At 39.5% G+C, this 20995-nt stretch overlaps 1 protein-coding gene across 5 annotated transcripts in view; it reads left to right on the top strand.

The window, feature by feature from the left end:
- LOC113679882 (uncharacterized) overlaps nt 1-20569 on the top strand; it is a 26645-nt gene extending 6076 nt beyond the window's left edge. For 3 of the 5 annotated variants that reach the window (XM_089184520.1, XM_027196855.2, XM_089184519.1), the window contains exons 4-11: nt 8500-8605; nt 11871-12081; nt 12565-12751; nt 13072-13279; nt 14043-14901; nt 16664-16823; nt 17460-17578; nt 18600-20569. In XM_089184520.1, the coding sequence (XP_089040646.1) occupies nt 8500-8605; nt 11871-12081; nt 12565-12751; nt 13072-13279; nt 14043-14901; nt 16664-16823; nt 17460-17578; nt 18600-19039 (2290 nt within the window). In that variant the 3' untranslated portion in view covers nt 19040-20569. Of the gene's footprint in view, nt 1-8499; nt 8606-11870; nt 12082-12564; nt 12752-13071; nt 13280-14042; nt 14902-16663; nt 16824-17459; nt 17579-17932; nt 18103-18599 lie in introns of all 5 variants that reach the window. The other 2 variants (XR_016180334.1, XM_089184521.1) reach the window with 2 other exon arrangements.
- The last annotated feature ends 426 nt before the right edge of the window (nt 20570-20995 follow it).

Here is a 20995-nt window from a genome sequence, read left to right on the forward strand (position 1 = left end):
TTCCCCAAAATTGTTCGTAAAAAAATAAGGGTTGTGGCTTATCTGCAATGCATCCAGAAAAAGTGCAGAAAATATTCATAAGTTAACACCATTCATCAAAAATTTCTACTTGTAAGTCTGTCTAGCAAATTTTAAAACCAGAATTTCATAAAGGTATACCAGGGTACACGCTGATCATTGCTTATGCAAGGTTGGAGGCTCCTCGAAGAGCCATTTGTGTTCATGAGCATTAATGTGGTGGCCAACACAAGCGAAGCAAATTTTCAACGACAACTATGAGTTTTACAAATGAAGAAACACTATGAAGCGAAGATATATTTTACGGACAAGCCTTGAATCGTTTTATTTAACGTAGTCAAAATATTCAAGGACTTATCGTAAACTGAAATATGAAATTATATGGAAGAAGCTAAGCTAAATTCTAATATACAAACCAACATTCCAATTATTCCGATATAAAGGCGAGATCCAAAAACTAGCTAAAACTCAAAAAGAAACTCACGAAAAGACTATCTTGAAAGAATAAAGGAGAACCGCTTGAAAACGAACTCTAACAAAAACTAATAACTAAATGGGAAAAACGTGTAGTGCTCTAACGAAACGTGAACAACTTAAGCCACGTGTTACGAGGTTGCGAAAACGAGCGATAAAGAAACTAGTGTAAAAACTAGGAAAAACTACCAAAAGACTAGATATATAGGCAAGCACAAGGAAAGGAACATAGGCACTTACATAATAGTCCCGCTTGTAAGAGTTTAAACAAAACGAACTGCAAGATAAGGTGGGCAAAAGGCGCTCTTCCGATAAACACGTCTTACCGTTAGCCCAAAGCAAGACAACTAACTAAAATGCGGTTCTGGGTGGAACTTAAAGATCACGTCCCTAATGGACAAACAGTAATGTCATTATTGCGGTTTAACACATTTAACACGAAACAAGCTTACTGTGAATCAATGCCCGGTGGCAAAGGCGTGGTAGCCGTTACAATTAATTTATATTTATTGCTGACTGTTGAGTAGTGTTAAACTTTCTTCACCGACTTAAGAGACCTTTTAACCAGTTTAATGTCGTCTTCCTTGAGCAGCTAATTATTACTCGGCAAGAAATCTCCAATACCTCACAAAGCAGTAAATTTAAACTATCACTTCAAAAGTTTTGTTAATCCATTAGGTACCCCTTTCCTAACTAAATGCAAGACTACTATGCTACAGAAAAATTAAAGATTTCCTGTTTACTTAATGCTGATTGGCTGTGATAGAAGGCATTTTTCATTATTGGAAATTAGGTCTTCTGCTGACAGTCCTTTTCATACATTGCCCGCAGGGGTTCGATCCTGTATCTACACACTCCCACTGCTTTAGCTGTGAACCCTCATGAATAGCCTGATCCTTTTAACATTGAAAGCTTAGTATTGGCAATTTGCCTTAACACGAATGTGCTATTTGTCCAAAAGTAAGAATTGCCAGATAATACGTATAATCCATGATGGATTATTTGATTCAGTCTCGTGGCTACTCATACCGCAGACAACTCCAATTGGGGAATGCTGACAGATTTCTGCGGCATTTGTTAGGAATTATTGATTAGAAATGAACAGCCAATGTCTTTACTACCGCTCGTCCTTTCTGAGACAAGTTGAATGAGGTGTGTGACCTGTTTGATGCAGCATGACCAAACTTCTTTGGTTCCAAACAAAGATTAATGCCAAATTTTCATACATTAGGTAGCTTCCCCAACCAGGCTTCCAAGCGCTTTAGATCTTCCCTTGGAATTTGATGTACGCGCTGTATAAGTTTATATAAATCTAACATAGTGAAAAGTAACAAAAAATACACTCTTGAATGAGACAAATATACTAAAAATTCTCATTGTTGACGCATATAAGAGGCTCAGTATATAAAGCTAAAATCTATTCTGTCAACTATTACATCACTGTATTTATTGGTTACACGAAAATCTCTTTACAGTTTCACAGTTCTGTGAAATAACCCATTTCTGGGAATGTTCAAGTGTTAGCCTTGTTACTTTCGGCCCAAATTACATGTTCAGTTATTTATCTTGGTCTAAGTATGCACAAGACTGTGGCGCTATAATCAAAATTACAGTCTATGCTTAGTTCTTCTACTTACTTCTTGGCATCTTTAAATATGGATCTTAAATGACTTTGTTCTTTTTTCAGCTGGTATGACTTTACGAGTTTGATGTGTTGGTCTTTAGAATTGTTGATGTAGTGGGCTATTTTCAACTTGGTGTTCTTGTATAGCTTTTCTAATTCGACTCATCCTTTCCCTCCTTTTTTCTGGCTGTAAGTAAAGTAATGGTGTTAATTTATACTTGTGTTTTTTGCTACAGTCACTGATAACTTTCCTCGTTAGTCAGTCGAATTCTTTGAGGAGATTGAGGCGCCAGTTGGTGGTCCACATACAGTACTGTTAGACAGGTACAGCATAAACATTAGTGGCACGGACTTTGCGTGGTATTGACAATGGAGAAGTCCAAACTGCCCAAAGTCGATTCTTTCACTCCTTGGAAGCTTCTTCAATAACTTTATTCTCTCGATGCCGAGTGTTCTAGTACTTTCATAGGAATTTATAATGATCTTCATTGCCTATAAGGGGATAAAGCAGTTGTTACTTACAGGCATTTCAGTGGAGTTGTCGTTGATTGCTAGTGTTCCTTGCTTCATATGCGTTGCAGCACACTTGTTGATTCCCCATTCTAAACCAAAGTCTGCAAACATCTTCTTCAGCTTGCTTATCGCAGTTACTGCCTTTTGTTCAGATTGATGGCAAGTTTTCGAGTAATCAACAAAAAGGGCATAGGTGATTTTTCTGTGTGGGGCATGCGATAGTTGATATCCTTTGGTATTCCCAAGTTACCATGCAATTGGTTAAGTGATGGAGTGAAAAGTCGCACACAGAAAGACTTTGAAGGGGCCAATGGTTTCTTTGCCTTGATGGATGAGGTCTGCATTTATGCCGTGCATTTCAAGAGTTTTGGCGGTCCACTGGTGCGGGACAGAGTCGAATGCATTTTTCACGTCTACCCAGGAACAGGGTAGGTTCTTCTTGTGAAGGTGGGCGTCTCCTTATATCATCTTATCAATCAGCAGGTTGTCTACGGTGCCCATTGATTTTATTTTGCCTCCTCTTTGATCAATTTGCATTAGATTGTACTTGTCCTCGTGCACTGGTAGTTGGTGGTCAATCACTGACGTGATGAGCCTATATCAGGGATTAGGAAGGTTTAACAGGCAAATGAGCCTATGGTCCCTATCATTGGAAAGTTATGGGCCATTTATAAAACGTTTGGGCCATTAGGGTAAATAAATGGGCCAGTAAAAATTTTAACAAAGGTTTATTGCTTGTGTATTACAGTCTATACCTATACAGAGACATGGTTTTAGGCATAAAAAACCGTTGCCATGAATAACCATCCGCTATATTAACTTCAAGTGATCTTCAAGGTTTTTGAAATGTCGTGTGACCACCAGAACAAAACGGTGATGATAAATTGCTATCAACCATTCGGCAGTTCAGTAATTGACAGTGGTCTTCTATAAAAGCTGCACTAACCTGACACTAACCAAATGAAACATAATTGTTTCTAACATCAGTTATGTTTTTTAATTACTTTGTTTTTGATTGTTGCCCCTCCACACAGCTGATTGTGAGAGAACTTTTTCTGCCCAGAATCTTATCTTGACCAAACTGAGGAATAGGCTCGCCCCTGAAATCAGAGGCATGAGGCTAATCGATGCAAATACATTCAAAGCGACGAAAACACTCGAACTCTGCTCGAAAACGAAAGCACATGGAACTCCGAGCTATAGCCTCGTTTGCATGCAAAGTCCGAGTTCAGGATCTGGGAACAAGAATGAAGCGAGCGTGATCAAACGAGCGAAGGCACCGTAGTTTTTCGCTTGTTTATGTCTCACCAAAGTGAAACTTTTACAAATTAAAATCCTTTTCACAAAATAGTTTATATTTCACTAGCTTTGTGCGGTCAGGGCGCATCACAGGCCCGGTAAGTATTTTTATAATGGGCCATTTCGTAGCTTTATGCGCCATACGCGCATGGCGCACGGCCTTCCTAATCCCTGCTATATAGGGTGTTTAAACAGTTTATTGGTTGATGGTCAGAAGCGGATGGGTCGTCTCTCTTCCGAATCATAACACTTCTTCCTATCATAAGCCAAGCTGGTATCTCTAGTCTCTCAGTAAGTATGGTGTTCAGAGCTGTTGTGATGTCTCCATCAATGGTATCCATTTTCTTTATCCAATAGTTAGTGATTTTGTCTTTACCTGGCAAAGGCCAGTTTATCTTGTTTTTAATGCTGTTGGTGATCATTTCTTTCGTCATCTTCATTAGATCACGTAGGTGTTTAATGTGTTTTTTAAGGGCTGTTTCAGTATCCTTTATCCAATCTGCTTCAATAGGTACTTCGCTTGCACTCTCCCATATTGGTCTCCAGAATACTTTAAATTCTTCTGTTATTGTTGTTGCTGCAGTGGGGGTGGTTTCTTGAGTAGCAGAAGATGGCTTTTCTTTACCTATATATTGTGGCTGTTGGTTTGTTTCCAATGATTTGACGATGTTATTTAAATGGCTGTAGAACGAACTTTCATCTACATCAAACCACTGGTTGGTCTTGAATCTCTCATAGGCTGTCTTCTATCTTTCCTTCTGTCTTTTCAGAGCTCTGATGGTGTTAATCTTTCTTTCCTTTAAATTTGTCAAATTTGCGATGGTTATTCTTCCTTAAATGTCTTTAATTATTTAGGATCTGTTTTTCTTCATTCTCGACGTTAGTTGATGATTATTGCGTATTCTCTTTAATTCTTTGCATATCTGAGAAATTTGTTTTTGAAGATTGTTAATTTTTCTCTCTATGTTAATCATCCATCGCGGTTTCCCGCTAGTTTTGGTGTGTTTACATCCTGCTTATTCAGTCCCAGTATCTTTCACAATGCCATCGTAGATACACTTGGCTGCTTGCGTTATTTGTGCAATTCAATCAAGATCTTCAACTGTCCAGTCACTGCTTTGTTGTTGTTCACTTGTTTGATCTTCGATTTCTGTCTCTTTATTGTTTGGTCTTTGTTTCCTGGTTTCTCTTTGTTCTTGTAGCTCATTTTTTATGCGTAGTGCACATACCTTTCAAGTTTTATTTAGATGTGTTAATTTTTCCCTTAAAAATTTGTGCTGTTTTTCCAAGATTTGTATCCCTTCTCGTTCCAAAACTTTAACGTTGACAGCATGATTCCATTCTTTCTTCCTTTCTCATTAGTAGGTCATTCTTTCGATGTGTGTTGTTGTCTAGCTTTATCTTTACAAGTTAATAAATCAATGCACATTTGCTCCGTCCATCTTGTCCAACCATGTTGGATTCTTTCCGCACTCACTTTGCAAAGAATTGTATTTCTTGAGTCACTTTGAGCGGGCGATAGGTTGTAGTTGATGTTAACTGCCATTAAGATGGAATAAATTTCCAAAAAACACATTTCAAGAGTGTTTTAGAACAAATTTTTACGGAGCGCGAAGACTGTGGTGTTCACAGCGTGATTATTACATTATTTTTTATTTTTGTTATTATTATTACTACTATTATTGTTTAGTTTTAAGCCCTTTTTGATGCTCTTTCCAGAAATTACTGCAATCGTTCATTATGTGTTGTTTCATCTTCCGCGCCGATTACGTCATCCATTATGACCTCAACGCCATCCAGGTCTTCAACGATCTGGGCCATGGTTCTTTGGAAGATTTCCGGGGCACACTTTACGTCGAAGGGCAGCCTTGTGAACCTGTAACGACCAATTGGAGTGTTAAAGGTGCATAGAGGCGAGGACTCTTCATCTAACTTTAACTGCCAGAAGCCACTTTTGGCATCTAGGATGCTGAAAGTATGAGTACCTTGAAGACGGCTAGCAACTTCATCAACAGTTTTCATACGGTAGTGAGACCTCCTCATGGCAGCATTTAAATCTCTAGGATCAATGCACAATCTCACTGAACCATTGGACTTCTAAACTACTACTAGTGAGTTCACCCACTCTGTCGGTTCCTCTTGGCGCACAATAACTCCGAGCTTTTTCATCCTTTTCAGTTCTTCAACAACTTTCTCTCACTGAGGTACTGGTATCATCTTTGGGGAATGTACAACAGGGGCAGCACTATCAGCCAGTTCAATGCGATATGTCCCAGGCAAGCATCCTAATCCTTTGAACAACTCTGGATAGTCATCTAACTCCACCGTTCTTGCAGGTGGTGTGTCGCTGGTCAGCTGGTGAACTCTCTTTAGTAGGCCAAGTTTGACACAGATGTTTCCACTAAGCACTAATTCCACTTCGGGTTCTACAACAAAGAACTTGACCTCTTCGACATTATCTTTGTATTTTTCGCTTCAACACCACTTCTGCGCAAGGTGTTAGTCTGTGCTTTGAGAGGGAAATCAACATAGTGTTTGTCTTTGTCAGCGGTGGTCTTCGCCTGTGATTGTCTTAGGTCTTCGGTGACAAAGCAATAGCCTTTGCACCAGTATCTAGCTGGAAGCGAACTTCAGTATCTTCCACTAAAATAACTTCATAAAACTGCTCGTCTTCTGGAACACGGCTTGACTTAACTGAGTAAACAAACAGCGAGTCGTCTTCGCTTTCTTCTTGGTCGGGGTCCCCTTCTGTTTCCTGGTCGGAGTCGGCTACTACTGAATGAACCTCCTTGGATAAACAGAGTTTTGAGAAATGATTCATCTTTTTGCAGTGTCTATACTGTTACCCCATTGCGGGACATTTCTTGTGGGCGTTGTCATAACCACACCGTCCGCATTTGTATTTCGATTCGACCTCCTCCGCTTCGGCGGTCTTCTCGGTTTTCCTTTTGCTTTTATTTGAACGCTTCTGACGATTCCAGGGCGGATATTTTTCCTGATTTAGGGTATTCACGGTTGGGTCTTCGTCACTGGTGAGCTTTTTTAGAATGCTGAGGTTTGTTTCGTAATTTCGACTGATTTCGATGGCCTTTTCACATGTCAGCGTGTCTGCTTGATCCATGCATTTCTCACGCATTTTGGAATGTTTACAACGAAAAACGATCGCGTCTCGAACCATACGTTCTTCCTCTTGATAGCCACAATCCTTAACTAGAATTTTCAGATCTGTAACAAACGAGTCGAAGCCCTCATTGTCTCCCTGACGTCTTTCGTTAAATTTCAAAGCAGCCATTATGTGGTTTTTGCGTGGCGCACAATATTCTTCGAATCTCTTCAGTACGACCTTCAATTTCGCGGCATCTTCGGGTTTTGCGAATTTGAATCCTTCGAATACATGCAACCCTTTATCGCCTACCCACAGCTTCAGGTAGCTCACGTGCTCGTTCTCTTCTTTCTTGTGCAACGGGCCGTCTTTGTGCTTGTCGGCTGAAACGGCGCCATTCCTGATGCAAATCTTGAGCGGTCCACGATATCTCCGGAGGTTTGAATTTCGCCATTGTGGCTGTTTTCACAATCTCCGGGAATTCTGTGTTCTATTTCCAGTCAGCTGTTAGCTTGATAGCTTGTTTTTCGGCGTGGAAAAGAATCTCTTCCTGACACCATGTATTAACACTCATTAAAAGATGGCTGACAACTCCAAGTCATTGTTCCATGTGCTCAGTCACGTGAGATACATTGTGACTGACTAGGGGGGGGAAGTAAACCTGTTACATTTTATATCACACAAGCCTGCTGCTTTGGACACTCAACTACCTTCCCTACCCAGGGAAGGGTACCCACCCTCATGCTGAGCAGTGGCAGGGCATGAACATAACTGCATTTCAGTAATCCTTATGTGGGTGAAGACCCAAGCAAGAGAGAAGAAATACTCAGAGAGAACCATCATAAAGCTGAATAACTGAAAACTTGGCTAGTGAAAATATCCAACTTCCCTCATTTTTGCCAATTTTATAATTCCATTTACTGGGAAAGCAAAATCTTATTGAGCTATCCCATTCTTACAGGTACCAGCTATCCTAAAACAATAACATCTATCTTTAACCCTTTCACTCCCAAGATTTGATTGTGAATTCTCCCCTCTTGCTGCTACACAATTCATGTAAATTAGTTACGAGAATGTGGTGTGATGGTCACGTGACTAAAGTACTCAGGGGGCTGGGGTGGGTTAGCTGTCTACCCCTTACACAAGCCATGAAGCAATTCATAGAAAGAACCACTCAAATAAAACTAAGAATAATCTTTCAAATTAAATGAAGTCCATGTTTATCTCCCTCAATCAATATTATTAGTTATTAGCAGAGCTTTGTACCTAATATTTTTACACAAACACCAGACAAAGTTCCCCACTGTGTACCCAACAAAGGCTCATGCTTGAAGAATAAGCTTGTGCACATTCAACATGGTTAAAACTCCCTCGTTTATTGAGGTACAGTTTCTTTTAAATGCTCCAATGTAAGCATTTCTAGTGAACCACTATTTGAAACGTTATTCAATGTAAATTTTTCTTACAGGCAATACTCTTCCAGTGTTGGACCAGAAGAGAGGTACAATATTAAGGATCTACTTACAGCTAAGAATTCTACTGCTCCGCTCTTAAATGAACTTGACATTATGGAGGTGGGTATTTCGTAAATTTTTTAACCCTGTTATAGAACTATAAAACTTTACACAAGTCTACCTTCACCCTGAAAGAGACTCAATTTTGTTGCAGTGTCAAATACATTGAACTGTTTATATTCCAGGCGTATGTTTTATGATCAAATGCAGTCAGTTAAAATGGTTCATATATAACAACAACTTGTAGAAAGTTGTTCAGAGTTATTTTGCATTACTTTATTTTTAATGGTCTTTTAACAAAACCCTGGATTACTATATTAATGAGGATTTCAATGCTTTCTGTCAATTGTTTCAAGGATGATGTCAAGTATTTAAAATCTATTTACAAGGATGTACTTACCAGGAAAATAGTAGTCACCCAAATCACATTTACTACATAGTAGTAGAGGTCACACTCATGACTACAATCTCAAGACGACCAGTAATACTCTGGCGTGTAGCAACTGGAACATGTGCCGTATGAAGTGTTGTGGCTCATTTATTGCCTTAAATTAAGAATGCAGTGTGTAAATGCTAAAAGTAGTAGTATATACATATAACATTGTTAAATAGGGCAATTATTTGAAGGTTGTATTTTATTTCTGTAAGTCAGGTTTTTCAATTGCAATAGAGAATAACAAACAATTTATTATTATTATTATTATTTTTATTATAATTACTCAAGATTTTGTAGAGTACTTTGTGCTGGACTTTGGCAAGGTTTTATTTTGGTGGTGGCAGAAGATGGTGGATCAGGCAAACTATTGCATCTTTTGGTGTGCTTGTCAACAGCGGAAAGGCATTGGTTACTCCAGATTTTGGTGGATTTGTAACATTTTACATGAAGAGAGAAGCACATAATTCAAGTTAAGAGTAAAAAGAGAAAGAGCATTTAATTTGCACTTGAAAGGAGAAGAGGTTTGAAACAATACATTGAAGCAAGCTCTACAGGTTGCCAGAATTGACATTCCAAAAGTTGATCTCATATTTGCATATTGATGAAGTCAAGCTATAACTATGATGTTAAAGGATTATTTTGTCCCCAAAGTGAATTTCCCTTTGTGAGACAATTGTGTATTGAACAATTCCACTAGATGACTCTCCTCTGTCAAACTATGAATAACACTATATTAAATACAAAATAAATCACTTAGATGTACAAAAAGCTGTTATAGACAAGCTAACATATCACATCTTAGTGTACATCTATTGAATAACATACAAAAGATTTTAGAAGTGTATTAGAATTAGGTTTATAGTTTCAGCTCCCAAACATTGAAAGAGAGTGCTGAATAGCCCTGATGCCTTGTCCTCGGAAGTTTTTCCTTCAGAGGCAACCACCAGTCTAATCAACCTGTTTGAGCGTTATTTCATGATTCATTGCTGTTTCACCTAAGGAAGATAGTCTAGACATGTGTCGCTGTTGCTTTGAAACATGTCTTAAGGAGCTGGTAATCTTGCCTTTTGCTGATTAGAGGTAATTCTTAATATGGTGGCCAGGAAGAAAAGCTTGCATTAGTTAATTGAGCACAATGTAAGCAGTGAGTCAGAAATTGGTTAGGGTTAAGGGTGAAGGGTAAAACACAAGGGAAGTTGAGTTTGGAGAGAATCAGAAAGCCTCTGATAATTGTTTCCTGAGAACTGAGAAAGTGATGCAGCATTCCCCTGATGTTCTTGATGTGGCCCTTCCCTTTGAGATGTTTGTCCATATGGTCACTATGATGTGCTTCAGTTGTGGGTAGGAAGACCATTTCACTCAAGATAAATAGTGCCAGGTGTTTGGTCAGACTTATGGAAAGTGCGGTGGCAAGTGCGGCGGCAAGTGTCTTTTCAAAATTAGTATCCTTAACTTGTATGGCGCGGCACCGGCTATTCATAAACCATAGGGAACAAAGAACGGTGGAGGAAAAATTAGCAGTGGTAGCAGTAGTGCTGGTGGACCCATTCGAGACGTCTTCGTAGCTCCAATTATGCAATTTCAACGGCAAATTTGATTTGTGAACACAAGAAGCAAAGTAGTGGTCTGGTAACGGTGGTCATGGTGGGCTAGAATTGCTTGATGTTCTAACTAATTAAGGGGTTACTTGCAATGTTATGGGGCACCAGACTCTGAGCTGTTAAAGTGAGTCTTACAAGTCTGTGAGACAACGGTTTGCATTTTTTGTTTACAGTTAATGTCAAGGGGCTGGTGAGGGTCAGCCAGTGGTTCTACACTTAACCAACATCTGATGCATGTGCTTGTCGTGCTCCCCTCCTGACATCCCCTAACTAACAATACCATCAGCAGTCCCATTAGCAGCCAGATGGGGAACTAAGGGTGGATGGGTGGCCTGGTTCTTTATCGAGTGCAAATATCTATTAGCGACATTTGGCATCCGCAAGGGAGAGAAAATTGGCACCAGCTATTTGGGAGAAGCTCTTAGGGGGTTGGGATCATGGATGCTCTCAGGAAATAGCCATGTATAGATCTGTAGCGTTGAGGCATTTTCACAGTTTACCATTTGGATTTCCGTGGTACACCAAACTGCTGACTTAGGCGGTTGGTTTACTTTCTGTTATACCTTAAGATTCCATATCAGCTGACCCAGTGGTATGTATGGTTGAGCATGTACGACCGGGCGCACTTGTGAGTCACGTGCGTTTCAAATCGATCCTAAGTTTTCGTTGGTTTTGTGCGACCCTCTGCATTTTCCAAGGCCCAGCTGTTTCAGGTTTCTAATCCTTGAATGTCAATCTATAAAAATAAAATAATTTTTCTCCGACTTCTTTTAGTATGGCCCACTGATAAGCAGGTGGCATTATTGTTTGAATTTGACCAATTCATTTCGCACATTTGGTGCATTCCAATTATTATTTGCGGTTTTGAATCCCACCGCTGTGTTCTCTTATGAAATGTGTTAGACGGCTTGAAGATCAGAAATGTCGACTTGTAACCAAAATCACCTTGTCTCCAAATTAAATGAACTGGACAAATACATAAATCAAAGAACAAAAGAAAAACCCTAAGGGTAGCTTCCCAGTGCTCACTCCGCTTGTTATGTGACCGGAAGTGCTTTCAGATCACTTAGCTGGAAGTGAACATTACATGCAGCGTATTTTACTGCAAGCACGACAAAGCAATCACTTGGTTGCGATTTCGCCGTTTCCACGGAGATGGTCATAAGTCATGGGGATGGTCATAAGCCATAGGATTGTTGTATTTAAGGAGGCCGTGAAAGCTTATCTGGAGCTGAGTTTGTGTTTATTTATCAACCCTTGCTTTTATTATTTTTCTTTCTTCTCGCAGGAGTGCTTGTTTCATGCAATGAAAGAGAAGAGGTACCGAACTGTGGGAGCATTAGTGTTTGTTATGGACAGATTCACTTATTGGCAAGGAATGTCTAATAGGACTCTACAACTTGTTGAATATTTGAAGACCAATAGTCCTGACATACCCATTGCACCTCAGTTACTGATAAGAAATGTGAGAATTATGAAAAACGCAGGAAACCTACAAGGTATCTGTAAGTTTATTTTTGGAAAGTTATTGTTGTGAAATAGGCTACTTGTTGGTAAATTGAAATTCCCTATTTTAAGTTACGGCCAGAAACACCTTACCTGATTTCGAGGTAGCTTCCAAAAGGATTTGAGAAGATGTTTGGTAGTAGATCCTGTCTTTGGTAAAGAAAAAGAAGCCAGTAAACAGATAATAACCAAGCACCATTCCAATAAATTAATTGGGTATCAAGTGCAATGAGTAAAGGAAATCTTCGCATTTTCACTTTTAAAGCATCAGCCTCGTATTCGGTCAGTGATTTTCTGTTGCACCAACATTTTGATTTTAAGCAGCCTTTGTCTTGTCAAATAATACCACGCAGTGTTACGATAGGAGTAGCCCAAATATTCCTTGATTCATACGGTAAGGCATTGCGTCCATCTGGCTGGAGTAAATATGGAGTAATACACCCCGAGTAATCAACAGTTTGTCCTTGTCCCTTTAGGTGCAGAGAAAGCTCTTGACGATCTCCTAGATCAGAAGGCACAAATCGGTAAATGGATTTACCAGACGGAACATGATCGTCAACTTGTGAGTGCAGTGTGCTTTCAAATCAAAGGTGATATTCAGTACAACCTGGGGCAATGGACGAGAGGGGCAAAGCATTTGATGGATTCCGTGGTTTTGTTCAGGTATGCCTGGATTCACCCGTCAGAAAAGACTTATTTTAATCGCCATATGGATATCTAGAATCATGTCACGGGGAGCAGAGCGGAAAAGGAATCCTATTGTACCTTGAATATTCTTATCTTTATTTGTATGTAAGCACAGTTCACAGTGATTGCAAATTATCCTTTTGTGTTGAGTAAAAATCCCAAACTTGTCCAAAGTGAAAAAAAAAACTGAAATACCTTCTCGTTACCCAGTCAAATATAATTGGTTTTTGGTCTGTTTGAATGTGTTTTCATCAATAGACTTTAAATTTCTCTGTTTTCTTATTCCTTTCAATTAGCTCACTTCCAATTCCAGATACAAAAGGAATCTCCTCCAGCCTTTCTATTCTCGGTAACTGCCTTCAGCGAATGAGTGTAACTGAGTATCTTCCTGTTTGTCACATGTATGGTCTCACAGCCTCCCATCCATTGCTTCAAGCCTATTACTGCTCTTGCGAAGCTGCTAGAAGATCACAATACACGCCACTGTTTTATGCCAGACATAAGGTAAGTGTATTAAGTACCTTACAGTGCATCCGTTGAGTCAAGCGTTTGGTAGGAGTAATGAAAAGGTTCTTGTATATTTCATAGAGGAGATTATTTTGTGAACTTTTGTGATAGCTTTGAAGTGTATTACAGCATTTTCTGACGAATCGGGTTAAATATTAGTCCAAACTTTCAGTGCCCAGGTGCGTCTTTCTCCCCTTCGCCTCTTCCTTTTCTTTCTACTCAATGTCTGTGAAAACATTGAAGAGAAAAGTTGTAATCAAATATGATCAAGACCCGTTATTCCCAAATACCAAAGTTATAGCTAAGTTGAGGAAGAAATGAGCCTTGAGGAGGAAAGGGTTGGGACCCTTGGAAACTAGCGCGTGCCCATCACTGCTAAGAGTTGGGAGGCTGCTGATGTCCGGTGCAAATCTATTTTCAGCTCACTCTTTAATCCGACATCGTTTTCCGTTTGCTCATAAAGAATTCGATTTATTTTTATTCTTGGAAATGTTTACTTTGTTAAAAGTGTATAAGTATCATTACAAATGTATCGTATAAGCTCTAATATTTGTTTAAGTGTTACTATTTCTGTCGGTGTTTGTGTTAATTTCGGCGATGATACACATCCATTTCGGGTGAGTATCGCGTCAAGCCCCTGCTACCACGTGAATTGTTTTCTCTTTGCACATTTAATTCCTTTCAGGAAGAGGTTTGCACAAACAGGTGACTATGGTGAGAGTTATTTTGATAGCAATACTCTATTTTGTGTCCCATTTAGTGTCAGGCCGGGGAACGTTTGTTGCATTACTCAAAAGTGATTCCATGTGGAGCTACAAGGAAAAACTGTCTGATTGTTTCCATTCAAGATTTCAAAGACAGCATTCAAGCACACAAAGACCTGCAGTCGTTGAAAAGCCGAGAGGAGTTCTTTGTCTTTGTTTGTGCAGTTTATAAGCTTGGCCTTGCATACGAAGAGTTGTCATCAGAAACTGGTTGCACTGAACAAGGGAAAGAAATATTACGAATGTCGATGTCAATGTATGAACACTACTGCCACTTCAGCGGTATGATCATTTTGGATGACGGTATCGCCACCCTGATTGCTCACTGTCTGGGTTTTTTAGGGTTGCCTCAGTGGTGTGTAGATCCTCAAGATGACAGCAAAAAAGCCCTCTCCCTAACTGTTGACGAAAACCAGTGTGGAGACACGGGTAAGTCAGTTTTTGTGCATTCAAGGGTACTGAAGGACTGCTCGATAGGTTCCGTGGAAAGAAGTATTCGAACCGATGATCTCGAAACTCTTTTGGAGGTGCGCCGCGGAGGACTTGTGGTCACGGATAGCTTGACGGCGAAAAAGCCCAAAAATTCCAACAGCGCTCTTGCTAACCCAGGAGCAAGGCCACCAGTGACAAACTGCATTGATTCAACAGTTGATAGGAGTTGTAAAACAAGGGAAAGCAGTTCAACTAGAGATTCCCCAGAACCAGCCACTGATGTATCAGGTTACAGCTTTGAAGTGACTTTCGACACTGTAGATCCCTGTGTTATAATTCAACACCTGGAACAGGAGACGGTGGCAATCAGCAATGATAAGTTTCTAACTCAAACCATAAACAATCCAAGGCATAAAGTTCAAGGTAACTAATCTACAGTTCACTAACGTATCTATGTTACATCTACCATGATACTAGTGTGTTTACCCGACTTAACCACGGGTTGAGATTTTAGCGTATTAAGAAATGGCCCATTGTTCCGGATCAACTTTTCCAAACAAAACTCTTGAGTAATTGGTAGTCCTGAGGGACTTCGGCCGCAGGGAGGCGGAAAGGCTCATAACTGATCGAGAAAATTATCGGAGTGATAATTTTTCTGCACTGGGGGAGTGGGTAGTGTAAATATGCACTAGTAAAATCAATCTCCATCGGTGTACCCAGGGGTAGACTTGACCCTTGTTTAGCGCATCGAGCCAAAGGTTCGCAAATTCAAAAATAATTAAATTTATCCGTATTACAGTGACTCATTTAAACCACCTCTCTCTATATGTAATTCAAGTCGCCTGGTTTTTACCAGTCAGTTTTGTCAACGTACAAATGTATTTTTTGGTCTTACTACTGGTGCTAAATACAATCGAAAGTGACGATTTTCTTTGGAGAGCCTCGAGGCGATTAAAGACCATGTTTCTGGCGCACAGCTGTTTTCAAACGAGGTGCTCATCATTTTTAGAACCAACATGTTTACCTAACACAAGGATCCTTCTTTGTAAAAGCGCCGAATTCGTGTAACTATGTTGATGATACAAGATATACTGATCAAAGCAATAATTTCTAGTTTTTGCGAGAGCATGTATTTGAGTTATTTTCGTTTTCAATCAAACGCGTGGCAAGGTGAGGGTGTGATATTTTTTCTCTCACAAGTCTCACAATGAATAAGGTGCGAGTTTTTTTTATTTATCTTTTGCAAAAAAAAAAGCGGGTCCTGCTTAAAAGTAAGTCTCTCTCATTAAAAACTATCAGAGCTTTACAGCGAATTTTAACAATCTTTGTTAAAAGTAAGGAGCTGTCAACAGCTTCTCCAAATTTTCGCAGAGAGCAGGCCCTGGCGCACAGCTGTTTTCTAATGAGGCTTACTTTCTGAAACCAACAAGTCTACCTTAGAAGAGTATTCTGTTTTACAAAAGCACAGAATTCTTGCAACGATGTTGATTACACAAGATGTACTAATCGAGGAAATTATCTCTAGTTTTTGAGAGAACATCTATTTTGAGTTATTCTCGTTTTCAATCAAACGCACGGCAAGACGAGGGTGTGATATTTTACTCACAAGTCTCACAATGGAGAAGAAGAAGAAGACCATATGCAGGCACTATGCGTATGCCCCATAAAGTAAAGGATTATGAAATAGAAATATTACTCGCGTTACTACTCGTTGATTAGTAGTTGCCTTTTTGAGTGAGCTGGAGAGAGTTGTGAGAGATTTCCCTCGCAAGAAAAAGACTGTTTTTCCGAGGTTTTGAGAGTATATTCAATAATGGCCTGTGCGGGGTTGTGCCTCTTCGAGAGGGTCCTCTTTTCAGAATAGTGGTATGATGAATTACGTTGCGGTATAGTAACGTCCAAGGAAAACTGCCGTTTGGATGATGTGAAAGGTCTTTCTAGGTATCTAGGAGTCAATATAGAACGATAAGAATTTTGAGATGATAGTAATGTAAGGGTATTTCCTGGAAAAGATAATTTATCGATGGGTACCTTACGGATGTGCGTTAGTGGGTTGAATCCTTCAGCGCAGCGTCCCCTTTATGTTTAAAAGAATGATGATTAAGGATTATAGTAATTTTTCTCTGGTCAAAAGTACTTGTTAACCGAGGGTTTTCTTTTTTTTTTTTTTTTTTTTTTTTTGTAGCCGCTATTGTTTGGAGATATGACTACCATCGGAGTGAATGGAAAGGGGAAAAGACGTTGGCATATGTTGGAGATTTACTCGAGTTGGAGGAAGGCAAAGAGGGAGCACAGAGAAATGCGTATATGGTTGAATTTGTTGATCAAGAAGATCCTTTGGCAGGGTAAGGTACTTCTTTCAGCATGTCTCGGTGAACTTGCAGTCGAATTTCAAACTGAAAGACACTTTTATAGTTTTTATTGTTGTTATTATCATTTTTGTTATTATCAATACCATTTTCTTTAAGTTTATCACGATCTTTTTTATCCCAGTTGGAGGATGGAAATATTTTTCTAGTAACTTTTTTCCTCGAAGTTTGCAGCGACTATTTTTCTCAAGTTGCATCTTGTTACAGAGTCTGTTTGAGCTCAGACAGAGGCTTTGATTTTTTATTAATGAAAAACTGGACCATTGCCAGAAGTTTTGTTGGAAGTTACACACCTATTATTAAGTTAATACTGTGGATAAAATGGCTTCTCGAGGGCATCTTAAAGAACGATCACTACTAAAGTTCATTCAAACAGTGTGAGCTAATCATGAATTTTAAGTTATGATTTTTTTTGCCATTAACTAAACATATTGTCTGAGATTTGGTCGAAGATTTGTATGAGACTGGATTGATTGGAATGTTATGGTATTGGCAACAACAAGAAAACTACCGGTTAGGGGTGCTTTATTGATTGACCAAATTTATAAGATGCTATTTAACGGAGTAATATTGGTGAGTTGTTTCAACAATATACTGGTAATCTTATTTCAGGTATGTGGCAAAGTGTTATAAGAAGCCCAGAGATATCAAACAGTATCAACAGGATGTTATTTGTCAGATGACAGCTCGTCATTACGTCACACTGTTCAACCAACAGCTATATCTTGCAGGTGTGATACAGATACTCAATAATACTCTTGTGCGCAAATTTGAGTTTAATCAAATCTATAATGTATTCTCTTTTATGCGTTTTATACTTTCAACCTTGCGACACATTGCGCGATTTGCACTGCTGTTTAAGGAGGATGTCGCCATTTATGGGCTTACCAGACAAAAATTTTTTTGGTCCCCTATTGGAAATATGTCTATCATTATAACAGTCACATGGTCATAAAATTACTTTTGGGTTCCGATTCGTTGACTTTTTTGGCGATTCATAGGGTTAGCGTACAGAATAATGGGAATTGGTGTTGTATGCAGTTTCGGCGAAATTAACCGCGGAAATCTATTATTTGTATTACAAGAGACAAAAGCTTTTATTTGGATTTGGTGTGAAGATATGGTCGGTGCTTGAAAATGACGTACCCATCACGTTTAAAGCAAAACCCATTGTGCACAATGGCTAATTTCAGGTCCATTGTCGAATAGGACATGGCGGATCATGGATCTAATGATCCGCTGTCAAATCACTCAGGTCAGTGGAAGGACCTTAAGATTCTCGGGAAATAGAATTAACTGTTTTCTTCGAGACATGCTGATAGCTTTTGTCATTATAGAGTTAAGATGTTGTTAACAGCTGTTAATAATAACCCGTCAAATGTTTTGACCCTTGTGCGATTGGTCGTAACGTGTCACATGACTGAATATGCCTTGGAAAATTTGGGGAATATCCGGGACAACTACTATATTCCCCAATTTTAATACCTCACTACCTTTCAGAAGAATGTAACTTCGAAGGACTTAGGTGTTTCGTTCAGCTGGGGTTCATTGCGGCGCAAGACTAAGAAATGGAAGTAATGTACAACACAGTTTGTCTTTCACAGAATAATTTCTTAGTAAACATAAACGCTGTATGAACTTTGCCGTGGGTATAACTTTTAACTGAGTCGACCGTACATTTACAAAGTAAGCTTATCCTCGTGTTTAGAAACCAAAAACCTTAATTAACGTTTATATTCCTATCATTCCTAGCTTTGAATGTGGGCGATATTCAGTTCCTTCCTGTAGTGTTACTTCAACTTGTTGACGTGTGTGGCTCCGTCAGTGGTGCCGTATATAACGTGGAACCCTACATGGCAGGGGAATTCGTCAAACTCACCAACAACTTTGGCTTTGTAAGAAGAGAAGACGACATGTCCGACGTAGTGTTGGCATTCAGTCACTTCACATACAAAGAATCAAACCAGCAGCTGGTGATCGTCGACATTCAAGGTTGGACTCCAGATACCTCTGACAAAGCAAAGTGCACATTTCTCACCGACCCTCAGATTCACTCGGTGCGATACCAGTGTTTTGGAACAGGGAATTTAAGTCAGCGTGGCATTGACAGTTTTTGGAAGGAGATGCATCCGCATTGTAACGACATTTGTATCAAGTTAGGACTATCCAGGCCGAATATCACATCAAAATGAAAAATGATAGAAGTGATGTGAACTGCGAGCTGTTTAAAAGTCTGTATTTGTCATCATCATCATCAAAAAAGTAACCTTCCCGTCAATCCACTATTACGCCATTTTACTATGCTATGGCGATGAAACGCGAAAAAAAATGCATTATTTATAAGCTGTAGAAGAGGCAAAAGTACGGAAAAAAGGCCCATTGCTGGCAATGCTTAACCATCGAAGATGTGTGTGATTAAGTTCTCGTTATGGACTTATTTCTTTAATTACTCGTGAAAGGTTTTGCTTTTTCTCCTTTCTTAACATTTTACGCTAAACCCTTCACTTGATCGTAATGGAGACAGCTTCATTCTAATGCTTTTTGGTTTATTCAACTTAATAGAAGTAGTATAGAAATACTTGTCCAAAACAAGTAAGACCTATTCGCGCCAATTTCCTGAGCAAATGGCCGTTGACCGCACTCGAATAGGGAAGAATTAGGTTACTCAGTGATATTACAATAGATCGTAATTTCACACGTTATCACGTTAAGATTCGATTTAGCGCCCGGGCCGCTTATTTACTTTGGTACCTCAAGGTAGGGCGCTTATTCGAAACAGGGCGCTTATTCGAAACAGGGCGCTTATTCGAAACAGGGCGCTTATTAGAGACAGGGCGCTTATTCGAGACAGGGCGCTTATTAGAGACAGGGCGCTTATCAGGGCGCTTATTAGAGACAGGGCGCTTATTAGAGACAGGGCGCTTATTAGAGACAGGGCGCTTATTAGAGACAGGGCGCTTATTAGAGACAGGGCGCTTATTCGAAACAGGGCGCTTATTCGAAACAGGGCGCCACACTCATTTCTTTTTTAGAAATGGCAGAATGTGCGAAAAAAAGCTTTGATCTTTACTTACTAAAGGAACAATACCAGAAACTTTAAAATTCACAAATGTACAGCGATTATTGGCAAAATAATGGTAGGGAATGTACTCTTGAAACAGAATAGGGGCGCTCACTGAAGTGAGGGTCCTTATGCAACAGGGGCGCATTTTAAAATAGGGGCGCTTATTGACAAAATCGAATTCGAGGAGGGCGCTTACTAGAGAGGAGGCGCCTAATGAAACGAGGGCACTAAATCGAATCCTCATGGTGGTCCAGTTAAAAATACTGAAAACGAGTGATTGTTTAGTTGTAAGACTTAGTCAAAGTACTGTTGTTCAGTTACTGTAAAGTGGGATCGTATGATCTCAAGTAAAATTGTGGAAAACTAATAACTCCTAAAGTTATCTTAAACTGTAGACGTGGCGGGAAATCTTATTTGCATTTCTAAACCGAACTTCGAGTATTTTCTTCAGTTGTACCTTGCAATAAGACAATTAAGACACGTGATCACATACTTTACAAGTTATTTTTAGTTATTCGAACGCTTGGGTAACATTTAGTATTCGCTTAGCTTATGAAATGATTTCAGAACTGTTTGTATAAAAATAGTGCCTTGAAACTGTTCTTTCGATTTACATGGGATTTACGTTGAAGACGCAATAAACGCAAGTGAAAGTGGAGTTCTAAGTCTCTTTTGGGTTGGAAATCCGCCAAGCGGATGTTCAGAGATAGTCTCCCCCAATTTGGTCAGTTTAGGCGAGAAGTATGATATATTCCGTTTCCCTTCCATCCCTGTGCATCCCAAACCTTTCGTATCAATAGCAGATTGAAGGCAAAATTGCAGCGAACGCATCGCATTCGTTTCTTAACCTCCCTTTACTAGGTAATAGCTATAAGCTATCTGGCAGGCTAATCCTTTTCCTAATTCCTTTTGCTTTGAAATCGAATTTTGCCTCCAAATACTTGACCACATGTTCGTCTAGAATGGTTATTCAACGTTTCGGTTGAGTTGTCAATTCTCACGCGCCTTTTTGCTCAGATACAACACATGCCACTTTAACAGGTAGGTTCAGATGGTGGCTGATCGCTAATTCGAGTGCAAAACC

Source organism: Pocillopora damicornis, chromosome 10 (assembly GCF_964200805.1).
Source record: "Pocillopora damicornis chromosome 10, jaPocDami1.2, whole genome shotgun sequence".
Taxonomy (NCBI): domain Eukaryota; kingdom Metazoa; phylum Cnidaria; class Anthozoa; order Scleractinia; family Pocilloporidae; genus Pocillopora; species Pocillopora damicornis.